General features: G+C 49.7%; 2 protein-coding genes across 3 annotated transcripts in view; one reads left to right on the forward strand and one right to left on the reverse strand.

The window, feature by feature from the left end:
• METTL25B (methyltransferase like 25B) overlaps positions 1-20,399 on the reverse strand; it is a 29,984-nt gene that overhangs the window by 4,775 nt on the left and 4,810 nt on the right. Inside the window, exons 1-11 of one of the 2 annotated variants that reach the window (XM_080986011.1) lie at positions 14,844-14,971; positions 13,366-13,473; positions 12,900-13,027; positions 12,412-12,628; positions 11,318-11,380; positions 11,073-11,219; positions 5,142-5,249; positions 4,676-4,803; positions 4,188-4,404; positions 1,403-1,465; positions 1,158-1,304 (exon numbers count right to left, since the gene is read on the reverse strand). In XM_080986011.1, the coding sequence (XP_080842137.1) occupies positions 1,158-1,304; positions 1,403-1,465; positions 4,188-4,404; positions 4,676-4,803; positions 5,142-5,249; positions 11,073-11,219; positions 11,318-11,380; positions 12,412-12,628; positions 12,900-13,027; positions 13,366-13,473; positions 14,844-14,924 (1,407 nt within the window). In that variant the 5' untranslated portion in view covers positions 14,925-14,971. Of the gene's footprint in view, positions 1-1,157; positions 1,305-1,402; positions 1,466-4,187; positions 4,405-4,675; positions 4,804-5,141; positions 5,250-11,072; positions 11,220-11,317; positions 11,381-12,411; positions 12,629-12,899; positions 13,028-13,365; positions 13,474-14,843; positions 14,972-20,399 lie in introns of those variants that run through there. The other variant, XM_080986010.1, reaches the window with a different exon arrangement.
• On the forward strand, positions 6,755-8,321 carry LOC308465831 (uncharacterized protein). The gene is made up of 2 exons (XM_080986125.1): positions 6,755-6,880; positions 7,793-8,321. The coding sequence occupies exon 2, from the start codon at positions 7,810-7,812 to the stop codon at positions 8,167-8,169; it is 360 nt and encodes a 119-aa protein (XP_080842251.1). The 5' UTR covers positions 6,755-6,880; positions 7,793-7,809; the 3' UTR covers positions 8,170-8,321.

The raw sequence follows: 20,399 nt of genomic DNA on the forward strand, positions 1-20,399 counted from the left end.
ACTATAACTTTAAATTTTCATCTGTTATCAATCCTTTTTTACATACACCTTTATAGCATTACTGCTTAAACCACCTAGCTTCATTCCAACATCATTCTAACATTCATTAATTTTGCAATATTTCTGTAAATAGTCTTTAAATTCTCCTTCTGTTCCTTCTCCAGCTTCGCTGAAGGGCGCTGCGCCTTCTCCCTCTCTGCGCAGCGCCTCTCCTGTGAAGGAGAGGCGCTGCGCAGAGAGAGAGAGAAGGCGCAGCGCCCCTTGAGCGACGCGCCTGTCATGCGAAGCCGGAGGAGGAACAGAAGGGTCTCCTTCTGTTCCTTCTCCAGCTTCGCTGAAGGGCGCTGCGCCTTCTCCCTCTCTGCGCAGCACCTTTCCTGTGAAGGAGGGGCGCTGCACAGAGAGAGAGAAGGCGCAGTGCCCCTTCAGCAACGCGTCTGTCCTGGCTTCTGCTTTAGCCCTGCGCAGCCTCTTTGGGCAGGGGGAGCCTTCATCCCGCTGCCCTGAAGAGGCTTGGCGCGGTTACCCCAGAAGCCAGAACAGCCACACGGTATCCCAGAAGCCAGATCCCTCTTGCTGTTCTGGCTTCTGGGGTTCAGAATAATTTTTTCTTGTTTTCCGCCTCCCAAAACTAGGTGCGCCCTATGGTCCGGTGCACCCTATGGTGCGAAAAATACGGTACGTGGGTCCTAGGCCAACATGCCTAGGTACAGCCTGCACCCTCTTCCTTGCTCCCCTGAAAATACTCCTCCTCGCTTCTGATGTCAGCTACAGGACTTCCCCCAGATATTTTCAGTTGGAAGGGACCCTAAGGGCCATCTAGTCTAACCCCCTGCAATGCAGGAACCGCAGATGAGCTTGCGTTCAAGATAGAGGCCTAGAAGGCTCAGCTCCAGGGATTCTGGCCGGGGGATCCATGGAGGTTGAAGGAAAAGGAGAGGGCATTAAGTGGAGGGCGTGTGGCTCACAGAAGCTGGAAGGGACCCCCAAGAGTCATCTAGTCAACCCCCTGCCGTGTGGGAATCCACCAAGTGCCTGAGGAAGCTGCCTGCCTTGGCTTGGACCAGAGGGAGTGGCCCCCACCCCCTCCTCAGGAAGCCAGGACCCTCTGCAACACACCACATCCCCTCCCCACCCCTGACGTTCCGCCTCCTCACCTGCCCTCCTCGCTTGGCCCCCTCTTTCCTCAGCGCCTGCACCAGCTCCTGGTCGAACTTGGCAGCCTGGGCGACCAGCCGGGGGTCTCCCTCGATGGCGGTGACGGAGAGGCCCAGGCCGAAGGCCAGGAAGCGAGAGAGGTGGCCCTGGGGGAAAGGGGGGAGAAGACACTGTAAATAAAGCAGGCTTTGCGAGACTCCGAAAAGGAAGAGGAACCCGAGAGGCCTCTTGCATCCCTACTTACCTGGCCAGCGCCCACGTCAACCACCTGGCGGCACCCCGTGAGCTCACTCAGCTGTTTCACCATCTGCGGGGGAAACGGGAGTCAGGGAGGCCCCTGTGGAGCTGCCCACTCAGGGAGCGAAGGTGGAGGGAGCCCCTGGTGGCTTCAGTGAGGGGCAGCGGCTGCTTCCCAGGAGAGGGAGAGGAGGAGGATGGGCAACAGCAGGAGAGGAAACCAGGTGTGGCTGGAGGAGGAGGTGGAAGGGAGCATGCGAAGGAAACGCTGGTGGGCAGGGCCACGGGGGCATCAGAAGCACAGCAGTAGTTCCTGCAGTGACCCGCAGCATCTCTGGCAACAGCCCCCCCCCCCAAAGTAGATGCCTTGCTTGGACCCTCTGACAGGCTGTGGAGGTCTTATTCTGTTTTTTTTTTTCAAATGATATTTATTAAGATTTTCAAAAATACAGAAAGTAAGAATTAAAATACATTCAAAGCCTTATTTTCATACCTCCACTTTCCGGGACTCCCCCCTTCCCCCACCCCTACCATATTCCTCTTTCATATTGTTGGCTCCACAAGCTCTCAGTTCTAATTGAAACTTAATTTGTTTAGACCATTATCCGAATTTAAAATTTATACACTCTTCATCAATACCCTTAATAAAAGACAAAAATTCTCTCCCAGGGCCCACCCCATTTTCATTCCACAATTTCCCTTTTTTTAATAATAAGGACACCCCACACAATAGAAATATCAGAAATAAGAAATAAAAAGTATAATAGATAAAAAAGAGCCAGTTCAAAAAAAAGAAGTTAACAAGCCTTTGGATTTTAGTTCTCCCCCCCCTGTCCCCGGTTTAATTTCCCCCTGACCACCAAACCATGTTATCCGCCTGGAATTCTTAAAGTCCATAAATCACCTATTTCCCCCAACTCCTTGCTGGCTTTTTCTTTTTATAATTATTTATTTTTTTTTTTTTTAAACACTTAACTTCAGATCTTTAATAAAACTCCCCCCATTGTTCTTTCCAAATTGTAGTCCAATTTCCTCTTGTTCCGCTGCTAAAACGTTCTAATTCAGAAGCTTAGTAACTCTGCAGGGATTATTGTTATTCAGGAACAAAAACTTGCGTTCAGTCCCTTCCTTTCTTCAATAGAAAATTCTATTGTCTCCTTTAGCTAAACACCCTGTAGACAAAATATTATTTCCGTTTTGCAGCTTTCCCAGAAGATAACCAGTCCTGTAAAATTCCAATGGTATTTTTCCACTTACGACCATCTTTGTAATGTCCCGAAACTCCTCTAGGGGGATTGTTGTAACTTTGTTTTCTCTAGTCCAAAAGTCCGATTGTTATCCATGTTTTCGCCATTTTGTATCCAAGTTTTAACAAGTTATAGCAAATTGTAACAAATTTAACCAGCAAGGTTCTCATAATAAAATCCTCTCTGCTTTCCGACTTTGACAGCTACTTTGACAGCTGTCAAAATCTCCGACTCTTTTCACCAGGCTCTCTCTTCAATCACCCCGGTTCCCGGGGGGGGGGGTTACGTTTCTTCTCCCTCAATTCTTCCTCCAGCACAGTTCTTATAGTTCCCCATCGTGGAATTTTTAGTTTTTATCAGCAATACAAATCTTTTTGGACCTTGGTTGCCCCGTCCTTGTTTTGGAAGGTTTACAGTAGGGGGGGGGACTGACTTCCTTTTTGGATCCCCCCCCCCGCTCGTGTCCAATTCGAAAAAAAATTCTTTTTTTTCCTCCTTTTGAACCCGGTTTCCAAATTACTCACGGGTTGTTGTTAAGAAGTCCGAATTTTCAATGGAAGAAGTCAGCGCTCTCCGCCGGATGGCATGCGGCTGCGCTCGGCAGGGATAGCAGAGGACTCAAAGCACCACGCTTCTCCCCGGCACCCGATCCGTAGCCTTTAAAAAGGCTCCTTCACGAGTCGGGAGGGCGCTAACGGTGCCAGCCGAGTCTCCATGTCCACGGCCCTCGTGGCCGTGGTTTTTAAGGGTCCCCGCATCGCCGGTGCGGTAGGACCCAGCCCCTGCCGAGCAGACTCCCTCCGGAGCTCGGAGGGAGTCCGCCATTCGGCGATGGCGCCAACCCGGAAGTGTGGAGGTCTTATTCTGGGCCTGGTTGGCACTGACTCATAGCAGGGTCTTTTCAGTGGTGGCTTCCTGTTTGTGGAATACCCTCCCTTGGGAGTTGTGCCCGCCTCCCTCGTAATTGGCTTTCAGGAGTGCGTTCAAGATGGATTGATAATATGGATAGATTAGCTACATACGAACGAATTGCATGTCGACACAAATTAAGAATGAATAAATATGAAGAAATCTGGAAAGAATATTTAAGCGATAAGGCGGATAATGGCGGGAGGTGGGGAGAGGAAAGAGAGGTGGGAAAATATTGTTAAAAAGGTTTATTCATAGGTATATCAGTGTATTCAAATCTGAATTGTCAAATTGTGTTATTATTGTTAATATGTTTTTTGTTGTATGTGTCTTTTGCAGTTGTTGCATTGACAAATGATTAATTTTTTTTTTTAAAAAAAGACCTTTGTCTGTACTCAGGCTTGGCATCTGACATGTGTTCCTGGTGACCCCCAAATCCCTGTTTTGTAGAAAACAAATGCCCTGTTTTGAGAATGCTTTCCGGTAGTGGTGCGTTTGCTACCCTGGGCTGGATGTGAAAGGAGCAAGTGAGAACAGGGCTGGGCCTGGCAGTGGGGGTAGCAGTTCTTGCCTCCTTGGTGACACGCAGCTGGGCTCGCTGACTCGAGCCGCCCTCCCTCCCCAGCTCAGCCGTACCTGCCCCAGCCGACGGATCTCGTGCTGCTTCTTGGGCTTGACGTGTTTCCGGAAAAGCGGCGGGAGCCTGGAGCTCTGGCACTGGTTGTCCCGGAACTCTTCCGGCCTCCCGGCTTCCTTGGACTTGCCGGCCCAGCCGCTGGGCCTCCTGGGGAATGCCAGGGTGTGGGCAGAGGCTTTGAAGGCCAGTAGGGAGAGCGGCCAGACCGAGCTGTACCTGAGGGGGGCGAGGGAGAGAGACAAGCGGTGGCAGGTAACGTGGAGGCTCCAAACCACCCACGTTCTCATTTGTCTTTAATGGCAGGGGAGGGACAGAAGATTAAATTCACAACACAGCCTCTGTGTTTTCAAACCGTGAGAAAAGTGCTTCGATGGGAGCCCTGCATCCCTTTGGCCCTCCGCTCATACAAGGCGGGTTCAAGTGCACCCATTTCCGAGGAAGCACCCTTGAGGCTGCCCAAGGAGACCCACAACACCCTCGACCCTACCTGGCTTCTTCCTCTCTGGCGTGTCTATTTTCCAGCAGGAGGGCGGCCAGCTGTGGGGGCTGGAGGTCAGCCAGGGCGGCCTGCCAGGACGGCGGGAGGCTGCCCCACAGATTGTCTGTGAAAAACTCCTAGCAGGGAAGAAAGAGGGTGGGGTGGGGTGGAACAGGGTTACAGTTGCGTGCTTCTTGCCCCCCCTCCCCTGGGAAATGCAGTTTGTTAAGAGTGCTGGGAACGGTAGTTCAATGTGGGAAAACTATAGTTCCCAGGGTTCTTTAAATGTATGGTGTGCCTGCAGCCTTGCAAAGAGTTGGGAGATGGGGAGCATCCCAACCCCTCCCAGATTCTTCCAGGAAAAGCCCAGGACCCCCACCCTGCTCATCATGCAGATCCCGGTGAGGAGGCCAGGGTGCCACCCTTCCCCAGATCCCTTTCTGCCCCACAGCGGTGGAGATGGGGGCTGACTCACAATGATGTATGCATCCGCAATGAAGCCGTAGAGGGAGAGGACGCGGGTGATGTCGGCCGCTAAGCGCTTCTGGGCTTCCAGGGAGAAGCCGAGCATCGCAAGGAGACTCTGCAGAAGGGAAGGCAAAAGAGGGGAATGTTATTTCACTGTGGCTTCATTGATGTTGCGCCCTGCAGTGGTGGAAAGCAGGAAATAGTAATAATAATTAATGTGTACTCTGCCTCTTCCCTTGACTCAGGGCAGCTTACAGATAACGTAAGAGCAGCTGAAAACATATGGGGGAGAGAAAAACAAACACAAATAAGTGTTAATCGAATGAAAACTATGTATGTACATGTATGGCGCTGTGGGTTGAACCACAGAGCCTAGGACTTGCCGATCAGAAGGACGGCGGTTCGAATCCCCGCGATGGGGTGAGCTCCCGTTGCTCAGTCCCTGCTCCTGCCAACCTAGCAGTTCAAAAGCACGTCAAAGTGCAAGTAGATAAATAGGTACCGCTCCGGCGGGAAGGTAAACGGTGTTTCCATGCGCTGCTTTGGTTCGCCAGAAGCGGTTCAGTCCTGCTGGCCACATGACCCAGAAGCTGTATGCCGGCTCCCTCGGCCAATAAAGCGAGATGAGCACCACAACCCCAGAGTTGGCCACGACTGGACCTAATGGTCAGGGGTCCCTTTACCTTTAACGTACATGTATTATATATGTCCCTATCTATCTCCCATCAGATGTCAAGAAAATAAACAACTACAGTGGTACTTCTGGTTGTGAATGGGATCCATTCCGGAGGCCCGTACGCAACATGAAAAGAGCACAACCCGCAGCGGCGCATCTGCGCACGCACGGGTTGTGATTCGCCACTTCTGCGCATGATGTCATTTTGCGCGTCTGCGCATGCGCGAGCAGTGAAACCCAGAAGTAACGCTTTCTGGTACTTTTGGGTCACTGCAGGATGTAACCTGAAAGAAAGTAATACGAAGCAGACATAACAGGAGGAAGACTGCACCAGACTTTTAGAAGACATCGGAAGGCAGCCCTGTTTAGGGATGTTTTAAATGTTTGGAGTTTTATTCTGTTTTTAGTGTTCTGTTGGGAGCCGCCCAGAGTGGCTGGGGAAACCTGGCCAGGTGGGTGGGGAAGAAGTAATAAATTATTATTAATTATTATTATTATTAATTATTATCACCATCATCTATCAATGCATATTCTTTTTAGAAACACACAGGTAATTCCAACAAAAACGGCACATTCAAAGCAGCCTTAAACACAGATCCCTTCCGGACCCAGATCCGAGGAAGGCCTTCTTCACTCCAGGCGGGGCACCCAGAGAGTAAGGGAGACTGTGTGAAGAGGCCGCTCTATCCCGTGCCACGTCTATGGTCCTGCGTCCCCACAGAGCGGCGGGAGGGGGGCCTTTCCAGGGAGCGGGACCCGCCTCCCCGGACCCCCCCCGCCCCGGAGTGGTGAACCTGGCGGCCTCCCCCCCCCCGCGGAGTCTGCGCCCCCTCCCCCCCCCGCTCGAAAGCCCGCCCGCCGGGGCAAAGAGAGAAGCCGGTACCATCGCGGCCTTTCCCTCGCGCCGGAAGTAGTTGTGTCCTGACCCGGAAGAGCTTCCTGCGCCCAAGACCCGGCTCCCCGGCCATTTCGTCGCCGCCTCGGACTGGAGCGGAGCGCCCGGGGCTCCTTCGCCTCTCTCTGCGCCTTTCCCGAAGAGAGGCCTCTCCGTCCCCGGCGGGACTTGGGAAGTAAGTGGCTCCTCCGCCAGGCTCCCTTTCCCGGGCGAGCCTCGTCCTGACTCGGGGGCGAAAGGCGCCTCAGAGAATCCCCCCCCGCCCCCCCATCACTAACTGACTAACTCAATCAGTCGCCCCAAAGTCTTTCGCTGGAGCGCTTCGCCTCCGACTTCGCATGGCAACTTATTCAGGCTGCTGTAAAAACATCGCTTCCGTGGGTTTGGTTCGGCGCCAAATAATAATAATAATAATAGAAAGCAACGTGAGGAACTACAGAACTTTTACATAACGCAGTCCTCCTTTGTGACATAGGCATCAAAGAAAGAACAAGCATTTAAACCACCTAACACACAGGGGAGCATGTGGAATGATAGTTTTTTAAACCAGCAACTAGAAATAATTTTTGATTTGATTATATTACTAATGTAATTACCTGGACATAGTTGGGGCTGCTTTTTGGGGGGGGGGTAGGGGAAAACTGTATTTGATTGCTTGTATTTGATTCTATGTTGTTCTTATATGCAACGAATGAATGAATGAAATACTTTATTGTCACTTGTTCAACTTGTATACAGTGAGATTACACGAGCACCCCCCACTCAGCTCTCTTAGTCTTAATTCCCCTCGTTTACTGACACCCACCCACCAAACCCGAAACTCAGTTGTCCTGTTGTTCTCTTTTCATTCAGCAGCCTAACAGCCCACGGATAGAAGCTGTTCTTTACCCTGTTGGTGCGACTAATCCTGCTTCTGTATCTTCTGTTGTAGGGCAGGAGATTTCTGGGTTTGGATTTCTGTGTGGTGGGTGAATAGTTGAGAAGGGGTTTGCAAGAATCTGGAAGCTTGTGTGTTTTCCAGGAGGCTTGGTGCTTTTGAATTTTTTGGATGTGAAGCACTGATATTTTTTTTTTTGGGTTTGCGAAGGTAGGAGCTGTGCTGCCATGGGGCCCAAGAAGACTGCTGCTGCAGAGGCCGGCGAGAGGAAGACGGACGACCAGGAGCTGGTCGAACTGCAGGCAGAGGCTGAGCAGGAGCAGGCCTTGCTGGAAGAGGAACAGCTGTCCTCCAAAGAACTGAGGGACATTTGCCAGAAGTGGGAAGATGTGCAGGCTTTTGCACAGCGGTACCACCCTGACAAGGACCGGACACGTGACCTTGCGAACACTTTTGATACGAGGCTCATGTCGTCTTTCAGGGAGGTGCTGAAAAGGCGGATGAAGCGGCAGACCATGGACAGGTTCTTCAGCAAGAAGCAAAGAGTGGAAGAGGAACCTTCTTCGAGTGGTCCCCCAGAGTCTTAGAAAATGTATGTACAGTACTGTACACTTTGGTGATTTTTAAATGCTTTTCTGTCATGTTTAGAAACTTAGATTATTGTTCCTTCAATTTTTGAAATGCTCTTTACAGTATGTGTGACTTTAAAGAGCACTTAATAAACTCTTGTTGTACCAAATTTGGCTTTGTTTGGCTTTGTTTTGACCATAGGAACGCATTAATTGATTTTCAATGCATTCCTATAGGAATCCGTGCTTCGCAAGACAAAAAACTCGCAAGACGAAAAAACTCACAGAATGAATTAATTTCGTCTTGCGAGGTACCACTGTGCTTCAGTTTAAGAACAGTTTCAGGTTAAGAACCGACCTCCAGAACGAATTAAGTATGTAACCAGAGGTACCACTGTACTGTCCCACCATCTTGTCCTCTGTCGTCCCCTTCTCCTTGTGCCCTCCATCTTTCCCAACATCAGGGTCTTTTCCAGGGAGTCAACCATATGTCAGGAGTGCTCTGATGGTGTTTCCTGATTGGCAGGGGTTTGGACTCGATGGCCGTTGTGGTCTCTTCCAACTCTATGATTCTATGATTCTCTTCTTGTGAGGTGGCCAAAGTCTTGGAGCCTCAGCTTCAGGATCTGTCCTTCCAGTGAGCAATCAGGGCTGATTTCCTTCAGAATGGATAGGTTTCTTCGGCGATCAGCCTTCTTGATGGTCCAGCTCTCACTTCCATACATCACTACTGGGAAAACCATAGCTTGCACTATACGAACCTTTGTTGGCAAGGTGATGTCTCTGCTTTTTAAGATGCTGTCTAGCTTTGCCATCGCCTTTCTCCCAAGGAGCAGGCGTCTTTTAATTTCGTGGCTGCTGTCACCATCTGCAGTGATCATGGAGCCCAAGAAAGTAAAATCTCTCACTGCCTCCATTTCTTCCCCTTCTATTTGCCAGGAGGTGATGGGACCAGTGGCCATGATCTTGGTTTTTTTGATGTTGAGCTTCAGACCATATTTTGCACTCCCCTCTTTTACCTTCATTAAAAGGTTCTTTAATTCCTCCTCACTTTCTGCCAAGTGTTTTATCTGGAGATACTGCCACGGAGCATTTGTAGGTAATCTGTATTTGTCTCTTAGGATGGACTATGTTTAAAATTCATCCTCTTAGTTTATCAACTGGTCTAATGTTAATATACCGAAATTCATCCATCTCTCCCATATTACCATTTCTTTCCTGATTTTAAAGACAGGTTTCCCCACAAAGGCATTTTATTGTGGGAGCAAAGGTCAAATTTATATTTTTTGGACATGTGGTATCATTCTAACTGATGTTATTGTTTCAATAGCATCTTGAGTATTAATGTATGTATTTAGACCCAAGTGCTACCCATCTTTCTAGAGGTGCTACATAGGAATATTCCAAAGCAGCCCAATTTGGACAGTTGTTTTCAGTTATGGGTCTCCAGGATTGTCTACCTGACAGCAAATATACTTGGTGATACATTTCTAAGTCTGGGATCCAAAATCCTCCTCCTTTTATCGGTATCTGCATTTTTTGCATAGATATTCTTGGAACTGAAGAGCCCCAAAGGCATTTTCTAAACAAAGATTTAATTTTGAGAAAGTATTTGCTCGGTATGTGAATTGGAATTCCTCTTAAGATATAAACTAGGTATTATGTTCATTTTAAGAGCATTGACTTTTCTCCACAGGGTCAGGTTCAATGACTCCCATCCAGTACTTTTTTTCTTTAAAAATGTTTAGGGGTACTCTCATCCACTACTCATATTGAAATATTGCTCCTCAATGAGGCCAAAAATAGATTCACAAAATGTTTAGGGGTGTGCATACCCCAGAAAAAAGCACTGCTGTCACCTGTCTATGTCTGTTGATACCTCATGGTATATTTTGTTGTTGTTTAATGACACTAATTTAGAAAAGTCTCATGGTGTTAATGTGCCTAGATATTTAATGTTGTCTTTGCAAACATGAAACTGGTATTGTTTAAACCAGTGTGTGTGTGTTTCTCTACTTGCCCCCGGAAAACCCCAAAGAGGGTGAGAAGGTGCAAGGGGGCAGCCCAGGGGCAAGGAGAGCAGTGCCCCCCCCCCCAGCTATCCATGGACATCTGCTTGTGAGAGGTGGCAGTTTCTTCACTCTGCCTAATCAGGGAGCTGGCCCTGCCACACTATTCAACTTCAAAATAAGGAAAGCTGGTCAAAGTCATTGACAACCCTCGCTTAAATATACATTCATGTACAGCCCCCCCACAAACCACTCCATAGAATAAGGGTCAGCAAACTTTTTCAGCAGGGGGCCGGTCCACTGTCCCTCAGACCTTGTGGGGGACGGACTATATTTTTTTGGGGGGGGGGGAGAAAAAAGAATGAATTCCTATGCCCCACAAATAACCCAGAGATGCATTTTAAATAAAAGGACACATTCTACTCATGTAAAAACACGCTGATTCCCGGACCGTCTGTGGGCTGGATTTAGAAGGCGATTGGGCCGGATCCGGCCCCCGGGCCTTAGTTTGCCTACCCATGCCATAGAATGATAGAACTGCAGTGTTGAAAGAGACCCTAAGGGCCATCTAGTCTAACCCCCTGCAATGCAGGAACCGCAGATGAGCTTGCGTTCAAGATAGAGGCCTAGAAGGCTCAGCTCCAGGGATTCTGGCCGGGGGATCCATGGAGGTTGAAGGAAAAGGAGAGGGCATTAAGTGGAGGGCGTGTGGCTCACAGAAGCTGGAAGGGACCCCCAAGAGTCATCTAGTCAACCCCCTGCCGTGTGGGAATCCACCAAGTGCCTGAGGAAGCTGCCTGCCATGGCTTGGACCAGAGGGACTGGCCCCCGCCCCCGCCCCCTCCTCAGGAAGCCAGGACCCTCTGCAACACACCACATCCCCTCCCCACCCCTGACGTTCCGCCTCCTCACCTGCCCTCCTCGCTTAGCCCCCTCTTTCCTCAGCGCCTGCACCAGCTCCTGGTCGAACTTGGCAGCCTGGGCGACCAGCCGGGGGTCTCCCTCGATGGCAGTGACGGAGAGGCCCAGGCCGAAGGCCAGGAAGCGAGAGAGGTGGCCCTGGGGGAAAGGGGGGAGAAGACACTGTAAATAAAGCAGGCTTTGCGAGACTCCGAAAAGGAAGAGCAACCCGAGAGGCCTCTTGCATCCCTACTTACCTGGCCAGCGCCCACGTCAACCACCTGGCGGCACCCCGTGAGCTCACTCAGCCGTTTGACCATCTGCGGGGGAAACGGGAGTCAGGGAGGCCCCTGTGGAGCTGCCCACTCAGGGAGCGAAGGTGGAGGGAGCCCCTGGTGGCTTCAGCGAGGGGCAGCAGCTGCTTCCCAGGAGGGAGAGGAGGAGGATGGGGAGCAGCAGCAGGAGAGGAAACCAGGTGTGGCTGGAGGAAGAGGTGGAAGGGAGTGTGCGAAGAGGTGGAAGGGAGTGCGCTGGGCAGGGCCACGGGGGCATCAGAAGCACAGCAGTAGTTCCTGCAGTGACCAGCAGCAGCTCTGGCAACAGCCCCCCCCCCCTGAATCAGATGCCTTGCTTGGACCCTATGACAGGCTGTGGAGGTCTTATTCTGGGGGCTGCCTGGTTGGCACTGACTCACAGCAGGGCCTTTTCAGTGGTGGCTTCCTGTTTGTGGAATACCCTCCCTTGGGAGTTGTGCCCGCCTCCCTCGTAATTGGCTTTCAGGAGTGCGTTCAAGATGGATTGATAATATGGACAGATTAGCTACATCCGAACGAACTGCATGTCAACACAAATTAAGAATGGATAAATAGGAAGAAATCTGGAATGAATATTTAAGTGATAAAGCGGATAATGGTGGGAGGTGGGGAGAGGAAAGAGAGGTGGGAAAATATTGTTAAAAAGGTTTATTCATAGGTATATCAGTGTATTCAAATCTGAACTGTCAAATTGTGTTATTGTTGTTATGGTTTTTGTTGTATGTGTCTTTTGCAGTTGTTGTTTGTATCGACAAAATGAATAAATAATATATTTTTTTAAAAGACCTTTGTCTGTACTCAGGCTTGGCATCTGATGTGTGTTCCTGGTGACCCCCAAATCCCTTTTTGGTAGAAAACAAATGCCCTGTTTTGAGAATGCTTTCCGGTACTGGTGTTTGCTACCCTGGGCTGGATGTGAAAGGAACAAGTGAGAACAGGGCTGGGCCTGGCAGTGGGGGTAGCAGTTCTTGCCTCCTTGGTGACACGCAGCTGGGCTCGCTGACTCGAGCCGCCCTCCCTCCCCAGCTCAGCCGTACCTGCCCCAGCCGACGGATCTCGTGCTGCTTCTTGGGCTTGACGTGTTTCCGGAAAAGCGGCGGGAGCCTGGAGCTCTGGCACTGGTTGTCCCGGAACTCTTCCGGCCTCCCGGCTTCCTTGGACTTGCCGGCCCAGCCGCTGGGCCTCCTGGGGAACGCCAAGGCGTGGGCAGAGGCTTGGAAGGCCAGCAGGGAGAGTGGCCAGACCGAGCTGTACCTGAGGGGGGCGAGGGAGGGAGACAAGCGGTGGCAGGTAACGTGGAGTCTCAAAACCACCCATGTTCTCATTCGTCTTTAATGGCAGGGGAGGGACAGAACATTAAATTCACAACACAGCCTCTGTGTTTTCAAACCGTGAGAAAAGTGCTTTGATGGGAGCCCTGCATCCCTTTGGCCCTCCGCTCATACAAGGCGGGTTCAAGTGCACCCATTTCCGAGGAAGCACCCTTGAGGCTGCCCAAGGAGACCCACAACACCCTCGACCCTACCTGGCTTCTTCCTCTCTGGCGTGTCTATTTTCCAGCAGGAGGGCGGCCAGCTGTGGGGGCTGGAGGTCAGCCAGGGCGGCCTGCCAGGACGGCGGGAGGCTGCCCCACAGATTGTCTGTGAAAAACTCCTAGCAGGGAAGAAAGAGGGTGGGGTGGGGTGGAACAGGGTTACAGTTGCGTGCTTCTTGCCCCCCCTCCCCTGGGAAATGCAGTTTGTTAAGAGTGCTGGGAACGGTAGTTCAATGTGGGAAAACTATAGTTCCCAGGGTTCTTTAAATGTATGGTGTGCCTGCAGCCTTGCAAAGAGTTGGGAGATGGGGAACATCCCAACCCCTCCCAGATTCTTCCGGGGAAAGCCCAGGACCCCCACCCTGCTCATCATATGGATCCCAGTGAGGAGGCCAGGGTGCCACCCTTCCCCAGATCCCTTTCTGCCCCACAGCGGTGGAGATGGGGGCTGACTCACAATGATGTAGGCATCCGTAATGAAGCCGTAGAGGGAGAGGACGCGGGTGATGTCGGCCGCGAAGCGCTTCTGGGCTTCCAGGGAGAAGCCGAGCATCGCAAGGAGACTCTGCAGAAGGGAAGGCGAAAGAGGGGAATGTTATTTCACTGTGGCTTCATTGATGTGGCGCCCTGCAGTGGTGGAAAGCAGGAAATAGTAATAATAATTAATGTGTACTCTGCCTCTTCCCCTGACTCAGGGCAGCTTACAGATAACATAAGAGCAGCTGAAAACATATGGGGAAGAGAAAAACAAACACAAATAAGTGCTAATTGAATGAAAAAGACGTATGTATATGCATGTATAAATGTCCCTATTTCCCAACAGATGTCAAGAAAATAAACAACTACAGTGGACTCATCGGTTGCAAACGTGATCTGTGCACGATGCATGTTCACAACCTGCAGCGGTGCATCTGTGCACGTACGGATTGCGATTTGGTGCTTCTGTGCATAGCGCAATTTAGCGCTTCTGCGCAACTGCCGAAACCCGGAAGTAACCCGTTCCGGTACTTCTGGGTTTCGGCGGGTGTGTAACCCGAAAAAAACGCAACCTGAGGCGGCTGTAACCCGAGGCATGACTGTATCCGACTTTTAGAAGACATCTGAAGCTTGCAGCCCTGTTTAGGGAAGTTTTCAGTGTTTGAAGTTTTATTCTGTTTTTAATGTTCTGTTGGGAGCCACCCAAAGTGGCTGGGGGAAACCCAGCCAGGTGGGCGGGGTAGAAATAATCCTGAAGGAGCATCTCCACCCCCATAGTTCTGCCCGGACACTGAGATCCAGCGCTGAGGGCCTTTTGGCGGTTCCCTCGCTGCGAGAAGCCAACTTACAGGGGACCAGGCAGAGGGCCTTCTCGGTGGTGGCACCCGCCTTGTGGAACGCCCTCCAACCAGATGTCAAAGAGAACAACAACTACCAGACTTGTAGAAGACATCGGAAGGCAGCCCTGTTCATGGAAGCTTTTAATGTTTAACACTGTATTGCTTTTAATACTTGATTGGGAGCCGCCCAGAGTGGCTGGGGAAACTCAGCCAGATGGGCGGGGTATAAATATTTATTTATGAATTTTTATCACCCTCATCTATCAATGCACGTTCTGTTAAAAGCACACAGGTAATTCCAACAAAAGCGGCGCATTGAAAGCAGCCTTCAGAACAGATCCCTTCCGGACCCAGATCCGAGGAAGGCCTTGCTCCCTCCAGGCGGGACACCCAGAGAGTAAGAGAGGCTGGGCGAAGAGGCCGCTCTATCCCTTGCCACGTCTATGGTCCTGCGTCCCCCCAGAGCGACGGGAGGGGGCGGGGGGGGCCTTTCCAGGGGGCGGGACCCGCCCCCCCCCGCCCCGGAGGGGTGAACCTGGCGGGCCGCCCCCCCCCCCCCCGCGGAGCCTGCGCTCTCCTCCCCCCCCCCCGCCGGGGCAAGGAGAGAAGCCGGCCTCACCGTCGCGCCGGAAGTCCTTGTGTCCTGACCCGGAAGAGCTTCCTGCGCACAAGACCCGGCTCCCTGGGCCTGAGGCGCCATTTCGTCGCCGCCTCGGACTGGAGCGGAGCGCCCGGGGCTCCTTCGCCTCTCTCTGCGCCTTTTCCGAAGAGAGGCCTCTCCGTCCCCGGCGGGACTTGGGAAGTAAGTGGCTCCTCCGCCAGGCTCACTTTCCCGGGCGAGCCTCGTCCTGACTCGGGGGCGAAAGGCGCCTCAGCGAATCCCCCCCCGCCCCCCCCATCACTAACTGACTAACTCAATCAGTCGCCCCAAAGTCTTTCGCTGGAGCGCTTCGCCTCCGACTTCGCATGGCAACTTATTCAGGCTGCTGTAAAAACATCGCTTCCGTGGGTTTGGTTCGGCGCCAAATAATAATAATAATAATAATAATAATAATAATAATAGAAAGCAACGTGAGAAACTACAGAACTCTTACATAGCGCAGTCCTCCTTTATGACACAGGCATCAAAGAAAGAACAAGCATTTAAACCACCTAACACACAGGGGAGCATGTGGAATGATAGTTTTTAAACCAGCAACTAGAAATAATTTTTTGTTTCATTATATTACTAATGTAATTACCTGGACATAGTTGGGGCTGTTTTTTTTGGGGGGGGGTTAGGGGAAAACTGTATTTGATTGCTTGTATTTGATTCTATGTTGTTCTTATATGCAACTAATGAATGAATGAAATACTTTATTGTCACTTGTTCAACTTGTATACAGTGAGATTACACGAGCACCCCCCACTCAGCTCTCTTAGCCTATGATTCTCTTCCCATGAGGTGGCCAAAGTCTTGGAGCCTCAGCTTCAGGATCTGTCCTTCCAGTGAGCACTCAGGGCTGATTTCCTTAAGAATTTATCGGTTGGATCTTCTTGCAGTCCATGGGACTCTCCAGAGTCTCCTCCAGCACCAGAATTCAAAAGCATCAACTCTTCAGCGATCAGCCTTCTTGATGGTCCAGCTCTCACTTCCATACATCACTACTGGGAAAACCAGAGCTTGCACTATACGAACCTTTGGTGGCAAGGTGATGTCTCTGGTTTTTAAGATGCTGTCTAGCTTTGCCATCGCTTTTCTCCCAAGAAGCAGGCCTCTTTTAATTTTGTGACTGCTCTCACCATCTGCAGTGATCATGGAGCCCAAGAAAGTTAAATCTCTCACTGCCCCCATTTCTTCCCCTTCTATTTGCCAGGAGGTGATGGGACCAGTGGCCATGATCTTCGTTTTTTTGATGTTGAGCTTCAGACCATATTTTGCACTCCCCTCTTTTACCTGCATTAAAAGGTTCTTTAATTCCTCCTCACTTCCTGCCAAGTGTTTTATCTGGAGATACTGCCATTGAGCATTTGTAGGTAATCTGTATTTGTCTCTTAGGATGGACTATGTTTAAAATTCATCCTCTTCGTTTATCAACTAATGTCATCATCATCATCCTTTTTATTCGACCGTCAGTCAGAAAACTGTGTATTTTGTCAATACACAGTTAAAAACATCCAGGAAGATTTTAAAACTTAGCCAACACTAAAATGGGCTAAACAGGTAGCCCCATATCAATACAGTCAATTATAGTCTTGCGACACTTAAAAGCTAAGAAGAGAAATTTTGGCCACCAAGGAAGGTGTAGCTCTAGTGGCGTTATTCAGTAAGTGTAAAACCTGGTTTTCTCCGGGTAGGAAGCTGAATTGACATAGGAGAGGGTCTATAAAATTTTGTCTAAGCACTGCATAAGAAGGGCAAGTCAAGAGAATGTGTTCGGTGGACTCAACCACCCCCATGGCACAAAATATCGCAGAGTCAAGGACATTTAATCTAGCCGCTGTAAGAAGTCTACGGTATTCCACATAGTGGATTTCTGCAAGGTAGGGGGCTGGTATGGTCCGATAAATCTGGTCCCCTAGGAACATCCCTGGTTTTACCTGGGCTATGTCCTCTTGTCTGGCAATGTCACTCAGTCTCCGGGAGATCACAGCTCTAGCTTGATTGTACGTCATAGACTCGAAGTAAAGGAGAGACAATCCGCAGGATTGAACCTCATTAATGACCTCCCTTTCCCACGATGATTGGAAATTGTCCCTCAATATCAAGGGGGCAATACCCACTGGTTTAAAACAAAGCTTGAGCCATAGCCAGAGCTTCGTCTTCAAGGCCACATACCGTAGAGCTTGCCAGCCGACCTCTAATCTCATAACCGCACCCACTACCGAGGGGGGAATCCTAAGGATGGCTCTAAGGAATCGCGTTTGGATAGAATCCAGTTTCAAAAAATCCCTACGGGAGCCTAAAGAGATGCCCACCAAAAGAAGGGGGAGGACTTTCATTTGAAAGAGTCTCAAAGCTATCTTCACTGATTGAGCCTGGTTCTTAGCATATAGAGATCTAATGTGGATGGCTGCTTTAGATGCGTTAGTTGTTATATAGTCTCTATGGGCCAGAAAAGACCTATTTGACGGTATTACTTGTCCCAGATATTTAAAGCAGTTAACCTGCTCTAGGGGGATCCCGTTCATCGACCAACGATGGAGTCTCGGTCGGGCAGAGAAGACCATGATCTTGGTCTTAGCACAGTTAGGTTGGAGCTCATGCTGATCACAGTATTCATGTAGAGCTTGCAACATTCTCCTCAGTCCAATAGGGGATCTGGCAAGAATGTCGGCGTCATCCGCATACAGAAGAACGTTCAGAGATCGGCCTGCTAATTTGGGGGGGTGGAAAGCATCATTGGCCATGTGAGTCACCAGTGAGTTAATGTAAAAATTAAACAATGCTGGGGCCAATAGACAACCCTGTCTTACCCCTCTAGTGGTGGTAACCGGGTTGGGGACTAGGCCTTTATTGTCTAGCCTGATTCTCAGAAAGGTGTTTGTATGGAGGCTGGTAATCAGATGAAGGAGACGGCGATCGATCTTTGTAGCGGCCAGTTTTGTCCATAGCTGCTTTCTAGAGATTCGATCAAATGCCTGCTTAAGGTCAATAAAAGCCACATGAAGAACCTTTGGGGCTTTGCCGGCATACTTTTCCGCCAGGCGATTCAAGATTAATATTTGGTCTCTGGTAGATCTTCCAGGGTGAAAGCCCGCCTGTTCATCGGCAATGATATTGTCGTCCTCCATCCATTTCGATAGTTTGTTTAGCAGGTATCCCGAGTAAATCTTCCCAATGACATTTAGCAAGCTGATTGGCCTAAAGTTGCTCGGCTCTGTACGTGGTCCTTTCTTATGTATTAATACAATCAACGCAGAGCTCCAGCTTAAGGGAAATTTTGCTGTTTTGTTTATATGCGTGTAAAGTGCTGCTAAAAGTGGGATCCACCAATCTTTATTTGCTTTGATGACATCAATGGATATAAGGTAATCACTGGGGGCCTTGCCTGCTTTAAATCGATCTATGAGAGTTTCAACTTCAGGGCATGTAACTGGGTCCCAATCGGGCAGTGCTTCCGGCTCCACCGTATCTCCGCAGGCATCATGAGCTGCATACAGATCGGCAAAGTATCTTTCCCAAGTGTCCGCTGAGATGTGGGGTTCTATTCTTGCAAGCGGCCTACCCAGGTATCTGGAAATTAACTGCCAAAAAGAGGCTGGATTTCTATTCTCTGCAGCTATCAAAAGGTTGTTCCAATTGTTTCTTTCTGCCTCGAGCTTCTTTTCCTTTAGTAGGGCTTTATAACTTCTCCTGAGGGTGATAAGACGGTTATTTGGCATGGGGTCATTTGATGCTCTGTATGCCAACCATTCATTATACAGAAGATTCTTGAAGTTTTTGCATTCCTCATCGAACCATTTTTTGTGGAAAAACTGTTTACCATGCTTTGTGGGGGGCCGAGCTAGTGCTGGTTTTAGAAGTTCTACTAAATCGTCATACATTGGTAGAGGCTCATCCGCCTGCATAAGGGAAGCCCTTTTTATTTGGAGCTGGTCAGACCAGAGAAGTTCGTTCAGCTGCTGGGCCGAATTGGAGGTCCATTTAAGGGCTGTAGGTCTTATCTCCAGATGGTCATTTGATAGGTGCACAAAGGAGTGCTTAACAAGATCGTCAGCCAGAGTCAAGGAAATTTCTAGAGGGAAGTGATCACTCTCCAATCTTGAAGCCGCCTTAAAGCTGGATATTTTTGGGGTGAGGTCAGGAGATATCCATACAAAATCAATAGTGGATGCACGTGAACCTGACCAATAGGTGAATTCGGCAGGGTAGTCCGAGCTGATTGCCCCATTTAGCAGAAGGAAATTGAGGGCCAGCAAGGTTTGCCTGCATTTGAAACCTTGCGTATGTGGCTATGTTATCTTTGAATTTCCTTGGTAGAAGATCTGTAGTCATAAGAGGTGAAGAAGGGTACTTGCTAAATTTAGAGAATAAGATTTGGTCAGTGTGTGACAGGCGTCCATTAAAATCTCCCGCCAACAGAAAAGTGGCTTCGGGGTATTTGTCAAAAAGCGTTTCCAATGTCACTTGGATTTCCTGCCATCTCAGATCAACCAAATTTCTCTTATAAATTGGACATAAGTAGATATTGATCACTACTATTGTTTCCTCTGCTGTTTGCAACTTTATAATCAGCATGAGTGACGACTGGATGTCGATTTTTTTGGCCTGAAGATTTATGGCTAAGGAAACAAGAGTAGCCAAGCCTCCTTGCGGTCTACCATGTGATAACGAATTCTGCGTGGCATTCAGGTAGAAGCCCTTGTATCCTGTTAGATAGAAGTCCTCACAGGCCCATGACTCTTGGAATAGGAGGATGTGGCTGCCATTTATATAAGCAACAAATGATGGATCTGTCAGTTTGGATTTAATACCAGCCACATTCCATGATAGTAGTGTAAGAGGCCGCTTTGTGTTTCCCTCAAGTCATGATTTCTCTTGCGTGGTTAATCCTGGAGAATCCAAATGGGGGTGCACGCTGCGTGAAGGGGCAGTAGGGTGAAAAAAGGCAGTGATTTTTGATTGTTTGCACTTCAGGTTCAAGTTGTCACATGCCACAGGAGCAGCCAGTGGCTGGGGCGAATTTACAGATCGCTGTAAGAGAAAATCTTGATACGAGGGGGTGTTGCTAACCGACAAGTCCATAGACTCGTTGTTTGCCATATGCTCTGTAGTTGCAGGAGTCGTGCCTTGAGGATCGAGGCTTGTTGATGGGAAAGCACTATGCAAGACAGAAGAAAGACATCCTTTTCGGTTAGCTTCCAGTAGCTTGTTTAGCCTTGCCACTGCCTCAGTGTTTGTCCAAAGGGCTACTGGATCCCCCAGTGTCTCTTGCATCGTCATGGTATCAACACAAGGAATGCAGCCATTTTGAGGATTGGAGATCGTTTTCGCTGCAGGGGCGTCCACATAGGCTTGTGTCTGCCATTCTTTAGAAGCATCTATAGTGGCCAAAGCTGGACCCGTCAAAGCTCTACCCCTTAAGGCAGTCCCTTCTTGCCGGTGAGATGGTCGGCTAGTAAATCGTGGGGAGGGGTTCGTAGGAAGGGTCCGTTGCTGCGAATTCCGGTCCTCAGTCCTCCTTGTAGGCCG

The sequence above is a fragment of the Podarcis pityusensis genome, assembly GCF_964106645.2.
Source record: "Podarcis pityusensis genome assembly, chromosome: 16".
NCBI classification, from domain to species: Eukaryota; Metazoa; Chordata; class Lepidosauria; order Squamata; family Lacertidae; genus Podarcis; species Podarcis pityusensis.